The 17,880-nt window shown below is 46.2% G+C and overlaps 2 protein-coding genes and 1 long non-coding RNA gene across 4 annotated transcripts in view; 2 read left to right on the top strand and 1 right to left on the bottom strand.

The window, feature by feature from the left end:
- AKR1A1 (aldo-keto reductase family 1 member A1) overlaps nucleotides 1-17,880 on the top strand; it is a 357,612-nt gene that overhangs the window by 311,579 nt on the left and 28,153 nt on the right. The window lies entirely within an intron of this gene.
- Nucleotides 187-8,201, bottom strand: LOC125693295 (uncharacterized). The gene is made up of 3 exons (XR_007377040.1): nucleotides 8,099-8,201; nucleotides 4,352-4,484; nucleotides 187-1,633 (listed from the first exon to the last, which is right to left on the bottom strand). It is a non-coding gene; the product is annotated as an uncharacterized LOC125693295 (long non-coding RNA).
- MMACHC (metabolism of cobalamin associated C) lies at nucleotides 8,155-13,908 on the top strand. 2 transcript variants are annotated; one of them, XM_048945006.1, is made up of 4 exons: nucleotides 8,155-8,398; nucleotides 10,256-10,450; nucleotides 10,785-10,937; nucleotides 11,453-13,908. In XM_048945006.1, exons 1-4 carry the CDS (start codon nucleotides 8,195-8,197, stop codon nucleotides 11,744-11,746), a joined length of 846 nt encoding a protein of 281 aa, XP_048800963.1. In that variant the 5' UTR covers nucleotides 8,155-8,194; the 3' UTR covers nucleotides 11,747-13,908. The 2 variants fall into 2 exon arrangements, with proteins under 2 accessions (XP_048800963.1, XP_048800962.1); XM_048945005.1 differs by having other exon boundaries at nucleotides 8,218-8,398; nucleotides 11,450-13,908.

The following is a 17,880-nucleotide window of genomic DNA, read 5'->3' as shown; positions in this document are numbered from 1 at the left end:
CCGCAATAAAGTTACAAATTCCAAAGGCGTGCTCCACATCCTCATATTTTGCTATGGTTGAATTAGATGAAATCTGTCTTAGAGAGCCACGTTAATCTAATGTACCTTCAGACTCTCCTTTGTTTCCAATTGAAGCTGTCTTTATTGCCATCTGTTGTCAACTGTAACCCTCTATTTACACAAATGTCCTCAGAGCCAGTCTAATCCAAGCCTAGGTAGCATTAGCACTGGTTGGACTAGATGGTCTTAGTGGTCTTTCCAACTTCACCAACCTTAACAATTCTGTGATCTGCCTTGCTTCTTTCTATAGTACAAACTGACAAGCAAATTGAAATGAATACAGATTTACAGCTGAGGTGAGGCTGCCAGGTTTGGAGATGGACCACAGACTGGTTCCATGGGCTTCTTCTCTCTGCCCTTCTCTCCTTCCCTCCCCTGGTTCGTGGTTGGAAGGGTGGATAACAGCCCTGTTCTTACCACCCCTTAGAGCAGAGTGCAAGTGTTGCATTGACTCGAAGCAGGAGTGCAGCAGCAAGGCAGGGAGGCACAGCAGTACACTGCGGTAATGAAGGCTATGAAATGATGCACAACCTGGGGAGCTTTCAGCCCATGGCCAAGCAACATTCTCCTTGTGTTTCAGGGAGAACAGAAAATGCCTACTGCCTAATCCAAATACTGAGGAAGGAAGCAGGAGGCTGCATGCCTCCACGTTATTTATATTCAATTTCCATAACGAAATTCAGTAAAAATGCAGATTTCTCATGGGGGAAGAGAGATGAGTTTTAATGTGTGCCTACTGAACCCCTGCCGGAGATGTTCCCATCCAACTGCTGCTCTGCTTTGCTGCAGAATGAGATCTTCAGTCCTCCCTTCCACTCCCCACAAAGCCAAAAGAAATCATATTGTTCCTGATCATGAAACAGCCAAATATGTGGTCCTGCTCATTTGTCACCAAGCAGTAAGCAAAGCTGGAAGACCATGACTACTAACGTAAGAGTTCCTGTCAATATTAGGCTTCCTAAACTGTGGGGTTTTTTTGTTTTATTGGTAATTCTCCAGAACTCTGTAAGATGATCAAAGTCTTCAAACTTCCCCATACAACCATATTTGAATGGTTATACTTCCATGCACAAATGCTGTTTCCTCACAGATCTGAGAAAACCAACTCTTCCCCAAAGCACAGCTTGAGGACAGTGTCAGAATGCAGAGCAGCAGCAGCAGCCAGAATGGGACATTTCCATTGTGGCTGGGGATACACAGCTTGCAAACTACATCCTCTGCCACAGCAGATCTAACATTAATAAGCTTTTGTAAGCAATCATTAACACAAGGGAAACATAGGATGCCAGACGGTGTCAAACTTGACAGATATGTGCGTTTTGAAGACAAAGTGATCAATGCACTGATCTGCAGGCAGCCTGCACAGCCTTCTGCGTGCTTATTCCTACTTCCTGCCTAATAAATACACTTGAAAGACATCCTTAGCCCAGGTCTGCTCCTCATGCACCAGCAGTTCAACAATGGTTAGCCTCAGTTCCTCTGCAATAATTTTTCTTTTGAAAGACCCATCAGCCAAATAACTCCCTGAACCACAAAACCAGCATGATCTTGATCAGACGAGCAGTGGTCACAGCTGCAAGAAAATAAGCGTGTTTCTGTTCCTACTGTTCAGCTCCTTCTCTGTTTACAGGTAGGCCCAATCCCCCACCCACAGTTCAAATAAAGAAAGAGCACAGTAAGTTACCACAGGTATCCTCCCAACCATAAAACAGGTCTCCCTGTGATGAACTGCCCAGAATTAATACATCCCTGCAGCAGAAGCCTTTTGCTAAGGCTCTTTGAACTATAATGGAACATCTGTTGACAATCTCCCGCAGGGGAACTTCTCCCCTCCCCTGTTTTAATCCTCTCTCCTTCAGAAGTACTTCTGCTCTGAAATTAGACACACCACTTGCCACAGATTGACATGGAAAGGCATGGAAAGGTCTTCTTCAAATTGGTTTTTCCTGGGAGCTGCAGGAAGGATGACGAGCAGTCACAGCCCTCTTTGGGATACTCCTACAAACTGCTGCTATGTCTGAATTGCAGAATTCTAGGCTCTGCTTGGAACAAGGCAAGGCTCCTGGTTTGTGGAGCATGCCTTTCAGCTGGGCTTGGGGATTCATTTGATTCTGACTCGGAAGAGTTTTACCAGGGACAACTGCGAATGCTGGCTGTGCCTTCTGGTCTTACGTGGGGACACAGGGAACACGCCACTGGCCTCATTGCTTCCATTTCCTCATTGATAACCTTGGGGAATGGAAAATCATTTTCACTTTTTTTTTTAAAGGATCTCAAACCTTTCATGCAGTAGGTGGTTGGGCACAAGGCTGTTTGTGGCTGGCTAGCAGAAAGGATACCTGTTTCCTTTTTAACAAGAGGCTGAGAGGCATTGGCACAACGGCTCACTTTCTTCTGCCTTTCTACCTGGTGCCCACAGCGAGTGACAGAACTGTCCTGACATTCCAGCCACCCAAGCTGCCCTTGATATCCTCACCATGTCCTGCTAACAGCTGCTCACATACTCAGGTCCACTGTAAGAAGCAGAGTTGAACTCTGGGAAGCAGCTGTTCCCTGGTGAGAGAAAACTAACTGATCTCAGACAGCTTCAAAGCAAAAGCCACTGTTGGTGTAACTGAGTGAGATGTAGGCCACAGAAGCAGCTGCTGCCTCTGCACCCAGGCTTGTGTGTGCTCTGGTTCCAACCTGTTATCTGCTGCGCTCAGATTAGCAGCACCAACCTCTGCTTTTCTAACCAGTTTTAACTAAGCTCTGCTGTGCCCACTTCACTTTCCTCAATCTGTGCCACATTCCCATGCCTTTCATACTGACTGGGAAGTTGGCACCAAAGGGAACGCCACAGATCTGTCTCCTGCACTGTCCCATGTGCCAGAGACAACCTTCCCCACTGAAGAGGCAGTTCTCTCCATCCTCTGCATTAAAGAAGGCTTTTTCGGATCAATATTAAAGGCCACACAGATGTAGTTCAAGCAAGGCAGGTCACTGCTGAGGTCATTTGCTCCAGTGTATTTCTGGCCCCTTTTCCTGCACACTCACCTCCAGCTCAAGATGCAGTATGGAGATATCTCTACAGCTTACAGCACCAGAACAAGGAATGGGCCTTCCTCAGACTCCTTACCCCATGTGCCCCAAGAACAAATGCTGACTCGGTGTGGACTGCAACCTCTGTCAAATTCTAATACAAAAAACATCCTCATTCACCTTCTACTGAAACAAAGAAATGCCAAATATCATCCCCAAATACTATGCGAGTTCAAACTAAAATAGATGTCCATGTATCAACACAGCTACAGGGTGCTCCTACTGTAATACTGGTCGGGGTTTCTACTGATACAATGGCAGAGAAGCGTTATTAAAGGAAGGATGGTGCTTCAGCATCTGATTGGCAAAGAGCTGCACAGGAGTCCATACCTGGCACGTGCCTCAGAATAAATGCTAGAAGGAAAAAATCTGACCCCTTGATATGACATGGCAGCTCCTTAGGTGCTGTCCTCACAACAACCTGACATCCAGAGATGTCAGATTACAACTGCAGCTACAAAGCAGTTAATTGTTGCTGGTTTGCTAGTGAAGTCTGAGTCAGCAGGATTAGTAAAACGGGAAAACAGAACACAAGGCAGTTTAATATGCCTTACAGCCTCCATTCACAAGAATCTTAAGCATCTTACTAAAGTAGGGCATGAATTTTTTCTTTTAAAGGAACATTAGCCCTTTGTTCCCGATTTCCTTTAATGCTGAACGTTAATGAAAACACAAGGAGGTTTTATATCCTAAAAGCAAGGCAGGAATCCAAAAGGATAAAGAGGCTGAGAGATGAACCTTTATGAAGCAAGCTATTTCCACCTTCCTAATCTCACTGGCTGCATATCAGCACCAAAACAAAGATGGAGCCACATTAAAGAGTGGTACCTTGGAGCTGCCGGAGGAAGTGATAAGCATCACAATTGGCCCTCACACGCAGCTTTACATTGCCCTGACACTAGATGGGGGGAGGATGAAAGGAGACACAGGCGCACACACGTTACCTCCGTCCTTGGCAGAGCTCAGAGCAAAGGTTTAGCTGTGACCTGAATGCTAGTCTGCAACTCCAAACCCCGCTGCCTTCATGGCTTTACGTGCCTAATGCTCACCCCCAGCAGTAGTACTGGACACAGCAAGTGCCTTCGTCAAATCATCTGTATGAACTCTGGAGTGTCCTGAATAGCAGACATAAAAAGCTTCTGTAGACCCCACCATTTGCATTATTGTGACAAACATCTGTAAGCCTTGAGAGTGCAGGCACTTCACTCACCTTCAAGCACGTCAGTCTCTGCAGTGCTGGAAAGCCCACAGGAGCTGAGGTCTTTGAACTTGAATTCTGAGATAGAATTTCCACCCAAAGATGGAGAAAACCACTTTGCCTCTCAGCAAGTTCCTGTTTCTCCCTAAGAAGAAAAAAAAGGAAGCAGCAGTTCAAGGATTAAGCTGCTGAACCTAAGTCTCCACTGCCCACCTTTTCTGACAGCTCTTATCATATGGAGAAACTGCTGCCATTCTCATTTAATTGCATTTTTTTATTGCACAAGCACAAGCAATGGCATAAAGCAGATGGCAAATCCCATGATACACAAACCTTGGCAGGAAAAATGTACAGGGACCAGATTTCATCTGTCTCTGACACCAGTGGCCCCAACCAACTCAATCATGCAGGAGTAAAACACAAAGCCTAGGCCAGCTCATTTCTGCTCAAAGCCACAGTCACAATGGCAAACACTTCCAGTGCAGGATCCAGACCGTGTTGGGAAGGAACAGGACACCTCACCTGACAAGTTCACTAAACCAGAAGGTTAAAATATCACATCCCAGATGTTCTGTTTTCAGCAGAAGAAGCATCTGGCAGCAGAACACCTCCCTCCTCGCTTAGCCCCGCTATCTCTATTGTACCAATCCTGTTATCTTAGTTGTGCCAGCCCTGGGAAACGCATTACAACAAAACAAAGCAAAACCAACAATGATACATTGGTTAGAAGCAGCTCAGCTCTCTGATCAGATTCACAGCACAACGGCAGCGGCAGAAGCTCCTGAGGCAGTGTGCCATGAGGCCAGGGCAGGAAACAGCAGAGGGGTGGGCACATTTCATGCTGGTATTGGCAGCAAAAATTCATCCCAGGAAATCACAGCATGACAGTGTGACATAACATGGGAAGGCCTTAGGCTCCTCTAGAAAGAAAGAGGGAAGAGATATTTAACCATGAGAACTGCAGTGAAGTTCCGTTAGTGCATTAAACATCCCACCAAATTGATCCAATATCCTTTATCGAAGAAAACCTAATAATAGAGCTGCACTGACCTCCACGCTCAGTGTGCACTGATGCTTCTCTACTAATAAAGACAGGCAGTCACACGCTTATGGTCACGAGCAAGAAAGATCAGAAGAGCAAACAAGGAAGTAAGATACTCTGTAACTCCATCTCAGTCACCAAACTGCCACGATTTGTGCCCTGTGTTCCTGCCTAATGCAGGGCAACAGCCCCTTCACTCGGTCAGCAAGAGGTTTCAAAAGCTTTGGAAGGAAAGCAGAAGGAAAATCCCTTATGCTACAGGCAATACAGCGTTGTGGCTTGGTGATATTTATTTACTGTCCTGGAGAATACAGAGAATAAAAGCTCCTTTTGTGTGAACACTACATGACGACACCCAGTCACGCTATTGCCCATGCAATGGCAGCCCAGCCTGAGGGAGATGAATGGGTGTGTTGTGGTTTTACTAAAAATAAAATGTATATATATACACACCTGTGACATAGATCCTTCCAAATGACATCACTGCTTCCCCTCCTCCCCGAGTACTGAGACTTGTTCTCTGGATGCTTTTTTACCATAACATGAGGCTGCATGAGAAAGCAAACTCTGGGGGCAATGACATGAATCTCTACCTCGACCTGTGACCGCTCAGACGGCTGATAGCTCTCCCAGGGCAGCTGGGGTCAGGCAGAGAAGGGTACAATTAAACAGGGTCAGAAAGATCTAAAGATCTTCAACAAGGAAGCTCAGACATTGCTCTTATCTCCAGGGAGCAGTCAGGGCCCTGGGGTAGGGGCTGGGGGAGCAGGGCCCAAGCTAGGAGAGGTCAGCAGCACAAGTTTAGTTCCCACCAGCAGAGCATGTGAGGGAGGAGTGAGATGGTTAGGGGAACCAGTGAGCCAACTCAGATCTTGTCAGCTCAGCTCTAAGGACAGCCAGGAAGGGAACAGCAAGTGCTCACAACACCCACACAGAATTAGCTGAAGGTGCTAACTCTCAGGGTATGTCTATTAGTCTGCCATTCAACCTCCTTGCTGCCAGTCTCAGGGCTGAACGTTTGCCTGCACCCAGCCAGGAGTCCTGCACCAGACAGGACACACACTCAAGCCATACCCACGTGGAGCTCTTCCAGTTCAGAATTTAAAAAGAACACCTCGCCTCACAAGGCTGACGAATCTACAACCTTCAGCATCAGCAAAAACAGAACCATGCCAGCCACAGAGATTACCTGTGCCCCACAGGATAAATACTCTCCTCAGGCAGGTACAAAGTGCACCATATGGGAAGCTGGCAAACAATGGCTGTGAGATGAGAGACCAGACCCCAGCACCTCTGAGCTTGCCAGCACAGGGCCCATGAGAGCTGGCTGAGGCAGTGGCTGTGCTGCCGGAGCTGGGAGCAGCCAGCTGTGGCACAGTCCTGCAGCTCCCAGGCAGATATTCTCCTTGAAGTCCAGGAGCTGCACAGACTTGGGATTGTATCCTCATATCTTCAGCTTTCTTCTTTCCCTATTCTTCTATCAAATCTTTTCCAATTCTCCCTTTTGCAAAGATCATCCACTTTCTGCAACGACTCAAAAAATCACCTACTCCATTTTGGCTGCTATATCAGGACATTTACATTATTCCTCACTGATACATGTGCTGAAAACACCTAACTGCCCTCTTCACCAAGACCCCCAAAAAGGCTCTGGCTAAGCTATACTCTGCATCTGATTTTCCATCTCTGCTGCCAGGCAAAACCTAACAAAACAAAATCCGCCCACAGCTCTCCCAAAGGCGAGGGATGGATGCAGAGCCTGCAGGCAAGCTGCACGCATGCTGTCCTCCCACAGTTCTCCCAGAGCACAGCGTGGAGTCACAGCAGACTTCTGCTTGAGAATCAGCGCAGGAAAGAACACAGCCAGAAAGCTGGAAATACAGGAAAACATGGAGAAGAAGAATTAATTCTAAACAAGATAGATGTAACCCTTCAGTCCTCCTCCTACATAGGGCATAGTTACAAGAAACAGCTCCTGGAGCTCTAGCATAAGGGAGCCCCATGAAGGACATCTGTATATCTGAAGACCATCCCAGAGATCCGGCAGATCTGAAGCAGAACTCAGGACTAACAGCAGGAAAAGGCTGCACTAGAACTAATGATGAAGGTTATGGGAAGCTGCTATGGAGATGACAGTAAGAAGCACAGATCTCAGGCTGGGTATGCTGGTAGAGAACCAGGCAGCTGCAGAGGATACATAGATTCAGATAGAAAGAGAAAAAGGCGTAACACAGAGCAGCTGCCCACACAGCCAGGCAGGGCTTTGTTACAGAGTAAGAGAAATACTATAATATAGAGCAATATATGTAGGTTGCTCCGAAAGTGATGCCTCCTATTTATTTCCATAGAAAATACGTCAGCTCTAAAGAACACAAGAATGCTATTTGATAGAGCAAATACTCAGCTACAACACAGTCTTTTCCCACCACAGTCTCCACCAGCAGCTGTGCATTTCCACCAGAAACGACGCACCACGCCATTCTGTCAGACCGCCCCTCTACTGCCATCTGTTGTACGGTAACGACACGGAACTGGACACGGGTGGGAAGTTCAGCCTGTGCTGCCGTACCACCGGCACCCGCCTCCAGGTGTGCGCCGGCATCGCTTGTGGAGCAGCCCTCATAGCACGGGTGGGCGCACCGGAGAGCAAGAGCAACAGCCATTGGTAAGGGCTGCAAAGAGGGAAAGCAGACAGTCTGCGCCGCTGCAGAACCCACCTCAGGCAGCGCCTACAGCTGTACAAAGGACACTTGCATCTTTTGGACGCGAAATGAGACTCCCCGCTCGAACTATAAAGCGCACACGGGTTGCAAATGGCGGCGCTCCCACGGGCAGCGCACTACAACTCCCATGGTGCCTCGGGGCGGCCGTCTCCTAGGAGACGCGGCTCCGCCCCTCCCGCTGCTGGCGGGCCGAACTACCCTTCCCGCGGTGCTCCGCGCGACATGGAGGAGCGCGTGGCGGAGCGGCTTCGCGGCGCGCTGGGCCCGCTCGGCTTTGAGGTGCACGCCTTCAAGGTACTGACGTCACGCAGGCGTGCGGTCGTCGTGACGTCACCCTCGCTGGCGTCATGCAGGGAAATGCCGCCGTCCCGGGGCGCGGGGTGCTCGGCGAGGTCGGGAGGGAGTCCGGGGCGCGGGGACGTGCGGGCGGTCGCCCCCGGTGAAGGTCAGCCGGCAGCTGCCGCGCTCCTCCCGGCCGACAGCAGGCGGCAGTGCCGGCACGGTGCGGGGATGGGGATGGGAGCCCGTGTCGTGACCCCGCGGAGCGCAGCAGCTCGGGGCCTCCCTGCTGGCCCTGTGCTGCCGGGGGAGGGCACGAGAGTGCTTCCAAATCGACGGGGTTAAAGTCCTCCGAGCAGGTTTAAAATTTAATCTAAATTCAGCACCGTACCGCTGTGTAAGTGCCGACTGCTGCGTGGGTTCGTGAATGCAGATTCGTGTGTGCACTGTATCGCTGTCTGCCTCTTGCACTGCCCGTGTGCTGAGCTCCGTGCTGGGCTTACAGCACTGTATCTCTTTCTAGGTGTAACTGTCACACGCTTTGCCCTGATGCAGTCAGTAGTGTGAACTGGGAAATGAGCAAACCTTGGATTCACATCTCTGCGATTCCTTTAGCATCTGAATTCAGCTTCTTGAACAAGAGCCACAAAACTGAGTCAGCACTGAGGCCGATGTGAAAATGCATCTTTATAGTGAACTGAGTTTGCATTCGTGTTTATGTATGTGCAGGACTGGCTGCTCGCGTCACCTCTATGTCTCTTTCAAATTCACACCACTGATACGCAGAGGTGAGCAGTGTCCTGCAGCTTAAGGCTTCATACCACAGCCACGTCACTGAATGTCAGACCTGGTCTTTGTGGTATCCCAAGGGTGCAGGCACTGTAACCCACAAACAGATGGTGCTGTGAGGCAGCCGCTGCCCTGAGCCCTGTCCTCTCACATCCTCCTGCCACCTCCTCCTGGCCTGACCCCTCGTTGTGGGCTGTGCTAAATCCAGGCCCGCAAAGAAATTTCCAGATGCTCTGTGTCACAGTGTGTGCACAGCTGGTGTGCTGGCACTGCTGGGAGCTTCACTGCCTTTCCTTTCAAACGTAAATGCTTCCCGGTGAAGAAATACGCAGTGCCCCTCCTATAGTGGACACAGCTAATTGCAACTCGTACCATCTCACTACAGTTCGTTGGCTTTAAGCAGAAAAGGACTTTGGAAGCTTCAGCTCTTGAGCTGATTATAAACTATAGCCCCGTGCTTTATTTCCTAGGAGGTCTCCTGCTGTTAAAAGCCCTTTGAGGTCTTTTGGAAATCAGCTATTCAGAGAGGACTGCTTTTGTGGGATAGAGGTTCTGTGAGATTTTTCCTACAGGCAGGGATGTGTGCATGCCGGATTTGAATTCAGGATGAATCTGCTTCTGCTGGCACAGTGGGTGTGTGCTGTGAAAGTGAGTCCTGTTCAAACAGATGGCTGAGCTTTCAGGTCACAGACAGGCTAAGAAGCTGGACAAGCAGTAGGAAATGTGTCCAAGTCGGGATCCAAGTAAGGGAGAAAACAGCTGTAGAAGTTATCTAAACCAAAGCATCTGATTAACCATGGAGAGAGTGGTTGCTCAGTCTTCCACCTATGGTTTCTGAGCAGAGCTGGATAGAAGGGGCAGTCATGAGCTGGATGCAGCAGATCCTTCACATCAAGGTACAACGTCCAGAAACCAAATCCCAGTATGCAGAAGCACTCAGTGTGAAGGGAGGGCCCAGGGCCGGCTGCATATCTGGGTTGCAAATTAAAGTGGCTTTTTTTTTCTTTTTTAAAATTCTTGCATATCCACTTGCAAAAGAATGGTGTCCCTGTTTTAATGGAGATTTGCTTTTCTTTGCTAAAGGTTGGATGGTACAATGCAGTTCTCCAGCCAGCCTTCCATCTCTCCTACCCGGATGACACACTGGCCTTTGTTGTCCTCAGCACGCCCTCAATGTTCGACAAAGCCCTTAAGCCTTTTGTGAATAAAGAACGGTTAAAAATAATCAGAGACCCTGTGGATCAGTGTGTGTCTCATCATTTATCAAGTGTGAAGGAGGTAAGAGCCTGAAAAGCTGACTCCTTTTAATATTGTGGCACATAACCACCAGCTGGTTTGAACAGTAAACAAAGCCTTCTAGGTTCCTGCCCTTGCTCTTGAAAAGGGCAAAGCATCATTCACATTCTGTCTCTGCCAGTACAACCTGTAGTTATGCAGGATGCTTTACAGTCAGAGTTCAACACCCAAAGGTGTGACCATGCTGATAGAGTTCAATATCAGGATGTGGAATGTGCAGGCCTCTCACTGTGCCTGATTTGCTAGTATCCAGTGCTTCTGTAACGACAAATCTTTTTCTATGGGTCTGTGCTGATGTTTTTTTCTTTTTCCCCAGATATTCCCTGACCAGAAAGTGGATGTCATTTTTGATTACGAGATACTGCCAAGCCGAAGGCCCAAGTTCTTGGCACAAACAGCTGCTCATGTTGCTGGAGCTGCATATTACTACCAGAGGAAGGATGTGAAGCTTGATCCCTGGGGGAAGAAGGTGAGGCAAAGACACAATCTGAGAAGAAGAGACACCAAACGTCTATCACCAAATCATAGAACTATTTTTACTGATGAGTTGTTCTTGCAGGAAAATACAAAGTCCAGATCCACATAGCTGTGTAGCTAAATGAACAGTTTCAGGCTGGAGTCAGAGGCAGCCAAAACTCTGTGGTGTGTTAGAGGGATGTGTAAATGGAGAAGAATATTTATTTCTTAAGCCTACTTAGAATACACTTCAGTGTTAAAGACCTGCTGACTGTAGCATTGTAAAGAGCAAAAAATAGCACTAGTCAATCTCTGTTACATTTTCAGAGACCTCTCCCTACATTACATTATGGTTTGTGTGTGGGCATAGGAAAATGGAAATCAAGTGCCATGTGCTCAGGGAAGGGTTTTCTTCCCTGAATAACTTTCCAACAGGGAGCCAGAAGCGTAAGAAATTGCTTGACCTCTAACCATTACCAGAGACAGAGTGAGACATCCTAGATCTTTTTTTTTTTTCACTTCCAGAAGATCTTTGGCGTATGTATCCATCCCAAGTATGGTGGTTGGTTTGCTATCCGGGGTCTCCTGCTGTTCCCAGATGTTCAGGTACCATTCCTGGCACAGCCTGCTCCAGTTGACTGTGTGAGCACGGAGCAGAAAAGAACAGAGTTGCTGGAGTTGTTCAATTTCCACTGGCAGGACGGTCGCTACAGGGATATCATTGAAGTGAAGGAAAGGTACTCTGAGGAGCAGAAAACCTACTTTTCCACTCCTCCAGCAGAAAGATTCAGGCTGCTGGGGCTGACACATTTCACAGAGTAATGTGGTTCCATGAAGGTGCTGGGCACAGGTGAAGTGGAACTCACCAGCACCTCTTCCGTGCTGCTGAGGAGGAAGACGTGCTGATAGGGACTGAAAATCCAAGCGTTGCGTACAGCATCTCAATCCAAACTTCAGCTTGTCAGATATAGAAGGAACACTGCATCACGGCACTTACGGTCTGGGGGAAGGTGGAAGCAGTCAGTTCCCTTGCTGATGCTGATCTTTGGGAATCCCATTAAGATACCCATTTATCTGCCTGGGCAAAGTTGAGACACCCTGGCAATGGGAAAACTTGTGCTGCTTTTTGCAAAAGTGACGTTCTTCCCTCAAGAATGTCTTCTCCCACTGTTTTTGTTTTATGTAAGAGTTAAAAAGTTATTTATTGCTGTTGCATTCTGAAATAATTTTTGTTCGAACTCAAGGCCGATACTTTTCAGATGTATCCAGCATTTCATTGCCCTGTGTTGTAACTCTCTAGGGAATGGATGTTTTCAGTCCTCAGAAGAACATTTTTCTGCATTCCCTCACTTCTCATGAAGCTGGCTTATTTTAAACAAGAAATCTTGTAACATCTCCATTCCTTAACCCCAAAAGGAAATTCTCCAGAGACTGTTTCATTAGTTTGCCTGGTCCTGTGCAGGAAATGGGAGCGAGCAAAAGACAGCAAACAGCAGCAGCCTCCTTCTCCAGGGTAGTTGTGGAAGGCAAAGGGACAGAGTGAAGGTCACAGCTCAAGTCTGATACATTTCCTATTCACCCACGGTCAGCTTCTGCTACAGTCTTGGGGAAGATGCTGCATAATGCCTGTCTTTTACACTAAGATGAATAACAAAAAAGTCAATTCTTGTTATCTTTTTCAAAGGTGGATGAGAATTTGAAGTACTTTCCCATGCCATGTCAGTAATACCACAGCTATAATACTGTAGCTTCCTGTTGTAATTTCTAGATGAAGGAGATCATGAAGTTGCATGCGTGTAAAAACCATTACATGAAGTGTTGCAGTGAGACACAAGCAGAGAAAAAAAAACAAGGAAAAATTCAGCCAAAATGCACCTCACATTGCTGGTTAATACATTTCCAGAGAAACTTTTGGGTTTTGTTTTTTTGAAGATTACTGTTGTGTTAGATTTGTTCATAGGTCACAGTGGCAGGGGAATGAAGAATTAATTTACCTTGGAGTTAAAATGACAGTACGGTACAAGAATGTACGCTGCTGATGTTGAACGATGGAGGTTCACTGCAGAGCGCTGAGCACTTTTCCCCCTTTGGTACCAACATGGCCATGCAGAACTGAGCCCTTCAGTTTGTCTTGTGGCTCTCCTTCCCTCTTGGAGACCCAGGCACTAAAGCTGCCCTCACAGTAAGTCAACGCTTGATGGACTTTTTTGTAGTCTGTATAGTGAATCAGCAAAATCCAAACTCAGCATAACTAGCCTGTTATTCCTGTAAACAGAGCAGCAAGCCTGCGATCACTGACTTTGTTCAGTGTTTGCTGTTACAGAAACGTGCTTGTTACTTTCATGCCTTGTCCAGCACACAGCTGACAATAATAATCATTTTTAAGCTAAACAAAATAATTAAATTCAATTGTGTAAATGCTGCTTGTTACAGATCTACTTCTGGTTGAAATGTTGGTTAACCTTCCTGAGGCTCCCAAGTCAGCTGGAATTTAACAGGGACTTGAGCTGATGGTTCATAGTAGTCATGTACATAAAATACTGACTCTCTTAGAAGGACAAACAGTGATGTTCTTAGAAGGATAAACAGTGATTCTCTGAGAAGGATATATAGAGAATGGAACTTGATTTATAGTTTTACATAATGGTTTAAGATTAAAAAAATGCTTTTGGTTGATTTCTTACAAATATTTAATATTTTGTCTTATTTCACTCACTAAAGAGATTACTGTAGCAATTTCTTTGTAATTTTTTGTAATTTATTTCCCATACGTGGTATTTTGGTTAATAAAATGTACAAAGGTGCAATAATCCTGAGAATTGAGTGTTTTTAAGCTATGCAGTGATTGACTTGTGGAGTCCTAAGGATGTTAAAGTAAAAATTGATCGCCGTGTATTTAACCACACAAATAATACTGAACTACATCAGACATTCAAAAGTCAGCATCTGAGAAGAAAAACAGAGAGATCTTAAGATGCTGTGAACTGTTAAGGCCAGCTCACCTGGGACACTGAAACACAGCACATCAGGAATGAAGCCTAATAAGCACTGATCTTTACAAGGTTGTTGAAGTCAGATGGTTTCACAAGCAGCACATGACAAGGCACCTTCATTTTCTTCCTGTGTTCTGGCAGTAACAAAAGATCAGATCAGGGTGTTCAGCAGTAACTCAGCTGAGGGGTTTTCCTCTCAGTAACTAAGAAGCAGTACCTGTAATTACTGGAATTCATTTAAAAACATATTAGTGATGTATCAGGTAAGGGCAAATCTGTGTTCTTGATGCTTCAGGCAATACAATTATGTCAGGCAGAACAGAGCACAAATACTTAACTCCATATTCAATCCTGCCATAGTAGTTTTGGAGTGAATTCTGTTTGTTCCTACTGCCTTTCAGCCAACTCTCAGCACCACAGCTGCAATTGCTCTCCTTGCTGGGCTGTGCCTTGTAAAAGCAGAGTCTGAGAACCTGTTTGACTTCTCACCTCTTTGACAAGACCAGACCTGGTGAGGAACAGATCATTTTGGATCCTGAGGCAGCATAAAGACATTCTTATCTGAGGCAGTTGCAAATGTCAAACAAGTCATTGCAAATGTTTAGCCAGATGATTTAGCTACCGCATTTTACATAAGGGGGGTTGGACACGATCTCTGGAGGTCCCTTCCAACCCCTACAATTCTGTGTGAAGTTTTCACTAAATTCTCATTTTTAAAATATTTAAGTTCTTTCTCACTATAAGCAGCAGGGGGAGCATTTAAGACCTGAGCAGTAAAGAAAAGTAAGAAGATATCGGACTTTCAATTCACATTTCACAAGATATTCCATATGTTTCAAAGTAATCAAATATTTTGTCATTTCTCCATGTGCATAGCATTAATAATTTACCTGCTCCATCAGTGGAGGTTAATGATGAAGTCAGAAATGAAGAAAAAAATGGTGAGATTTTAATTAAGATTAAATCTGTGACAGACAATACTGATTAAATGCAAAGCACTGTCTAATCTGGTGACAAGCAGTCATGGTGATTATTCCTCAGAAACAAGAAAACACTCCAGGGCCTATTTTTTTTCCCCCCCACCAGTTAAACCAATTACTCTTATCTCAGTAGTGCAAGAATAAACACTCTGGATTGACTAAGGACTGCACTGAGGACTGTGTTGCAGAGCTGCTTCCTGATGCTGCTGTCTGAACCATAGGCAGCAAGCAGTCAGTGTGGCCATCAGCACGCTGTTCAGTTCCAAGCAAAACATGCATTGAAGAAGCCTGCTTTCAGGTGCAGTGGTTCTAAAGCCGTTCTTGAAGAGGAAGTGGGTGTTGCTATTTATTACAGCAGAGAGCCAGCTTTAACTCTCCAACCTTAACCATCACATTCATCTACCAAAATGGACAAGTATATTTTGGCTTCCCACCATACCACATATCTCACCACAGATCATCAATATGTTTGCTGCAGAATGCAAACAGAGCACTTTCCCTTTATGTTTTCAGGGAAGGAATACAAATGCTTTTCTTCTTTCTGCACCTGAGAACAGGTATACAGTGATAATGCTTGGAAGAACAGCCCTATAAAGGGGAAAACAGGAGTAGTAATTTCTCTCCAATGACTGGCATAGTCAAGGGAAATATGTAGGAAGTGCAACAAAAATGAGGTTTTGCTGAAGATTGAAAAATTATTGGAACATCTGAAATCTCTCCAAAAATATACACCACAACCCTTGAAAATGTGACTTTCTATCTGTGAGTATTCGACCTTCCACCTTCATGAAGAATACATGTAATTCCAATGAAGGGGAATTATATCCACAATACATTTCTCATGAGAATTTTGATATTTTGATATTCAAGCACAGCTTGGCAAACAATTTCATTTTTAATAACAGGGTATTGATTGAGAATCAGATGTCTCACACCACCAAAATTTCTGGAGGCCATTTTTCTCCCATGCAAAATAAAGGATGGGGTGGGCAAGTCCCTGCAGCTCAATTAAAGCAGGAGGAGGCGTGGCTACATAGGTTGAAAAATCTTAATAGAATCTTAAATTAATGCAGAATCATTAGTTTCTCTATTAACACATTTAAAAAAATCTATTATATTGCTTTAGATTCTCATTTCATGCTGTCACCTTTTTTCTAGTACTACTCAGAAAAGTCTCCCTGCATTCCTCCATTGCTTCAATCATCTCAGCAGGCTCTTTCCCTAGCTAGAAACAGTATTTGTGAAAAAGTGAATTTTGATCAGTTTTATCTTTCCTTGACTTCAGTTGTAGATAAAAGGCTTTTCTCTCAGAAGACATTTCTCTGTCAGCATGGATATTTCAAGACTTCATGTAGATATGTAGTCAGTATCTGTTACAGAAACACTATAAACCACAGTACACTCACACGGTGATATAAGTTTCAGCTCAAAGAGCCAAGTTTCGTGTTGAAGTCCAAAGCCATCATCACTAGGTGTGGTGGGATGAGCTTACCTCAGCAGGAACTGCCAGCAATGCAGCGCTGCCACAGCTCTGCAGCCGCCCAGCTGCACGGGCTTGTCCATTCACAGCACACACTGAGCAGAGCTGCCTGCCCAGCCCACCTATGGCCTCACACAGCCCCCCGGCACTTCTTATTGTTCCCTTGCAAAGCTGAATCACAAAGTTTCCATTGTAAGCCCTCTGCAGCTTAATCTGTCCAAGATACTTCAGAACTAACACAGGCTGTCACTGCTGAACAGCAGAGTAACTGAGAGTTTTCATAGAGTACATTTCTCAAACCATGAATGCAGTAAGACCCACTGCTCTTCTGGGTCTATATTAAGGAGTACAACTGCCAGAGTTCACATCCTTTTCTAACCAAACGGCATCATTTCACAATAGTTGTGTTATGTAACCCACCTGCTTTTGTTCTTAGAACTGCACTGATTTGTTGGAAAAGCCAATAAAAGAAAATCCAAAGGTCCCACAGGAAGGCTGGAGTGCTTGTCAAGGAATCGACTGTTAAGATTTTCTAAAGGAGTGTTTTTCAGAAACAGATGGAAACTCCTTCTGTCAAAGTGGCCCTTTTCATCTACGTAAGGAAAATGCTTAGTGATACCAAAACAAGTGTTCCATTGCCAATTTGAAATAACCTGCAGAAAGCCTAGCATCTCACATGGCCGAGGGATGAAGAGAATCTTCAGTTGTATGGATTTAACTGCATTTGCTCCCACGTTTAGCTGGCTATCTGGCACAAACACGTAGCAGTACAAACACAAGGCAAGCTCCTGCCCCACATGTGTTCAGGGCTTTGAGCTCTTGCACTGGCCGCAGCTTGCTGCACTGGGTGAACGCACTGCGGAGCGCCTCAGCCCGCCCACCACACGGCGGTGTTCAAAGGAAGCCCCGCTCGCCAGAGGAGCCGTTAGGCGAGCGAAGGCGGCAGGCGTTTATCGGGACTTCCCACACCGGCCCGCCCACCGAGGCGCCCCGCACCCGCAGCCACACAGCGACCCGACTGCGGGGAAATGGCGGGCGGCGCCTCCCGGCGGGGCGGGAACAATTCCGCCGCCTGAGGGAGGAGGGCGGCCCAGGAGCAGGGACTGCCCACGTCCTGTGGGCTGCACTAGACGTCATTTTAGTTATATCAGAGAAATTAAAAACACAACACGTTCCAATAGCCTGAAGCACACAAGAGCCATCCCAAGGCCTGCTGTTACCAATTCCCTCATACTTTAAAGTTTACTTTACTTAAAGTAAACAGAGCACAACACAACTGAAGTTTGACACCAGACCAGCTCTGACCTCCCCCATTTCCCTTTCACCAACAGGGCAGAACTTCATGTTCAGTATTGCTTCAGTACTGTTCACTTACCTTGAACCTCATCAAGCATCTATACACAACTCCCATACAACTACAGCTTTAAATGCAGGCGTTTGGTTAGACCCTGCAGCCATTACTTCAACAATCTATGGATGTTAAGATGCTCTGATGTCTCCATG

This window comes from Lagopus muta, chromosome 5, assembly GCF_023343835.1.
Source record: "Lagopus muta isolate bLagMut1 chromosome 5, bLagMut1 primary, whole genome shotgun sequence".
In the NCBI taxonomy this organism is placed as follows: Eukaryota; Metazoa; Chordata; class Aves; order Galliformes; family Phasianidae; genus Lagopus; species Lagopus muta.
The sequence above is the reverse complement of the archived record's forward strand: the minus strand, read 5'-3'. Positions and strand labels throughout refer to the sequence as shown.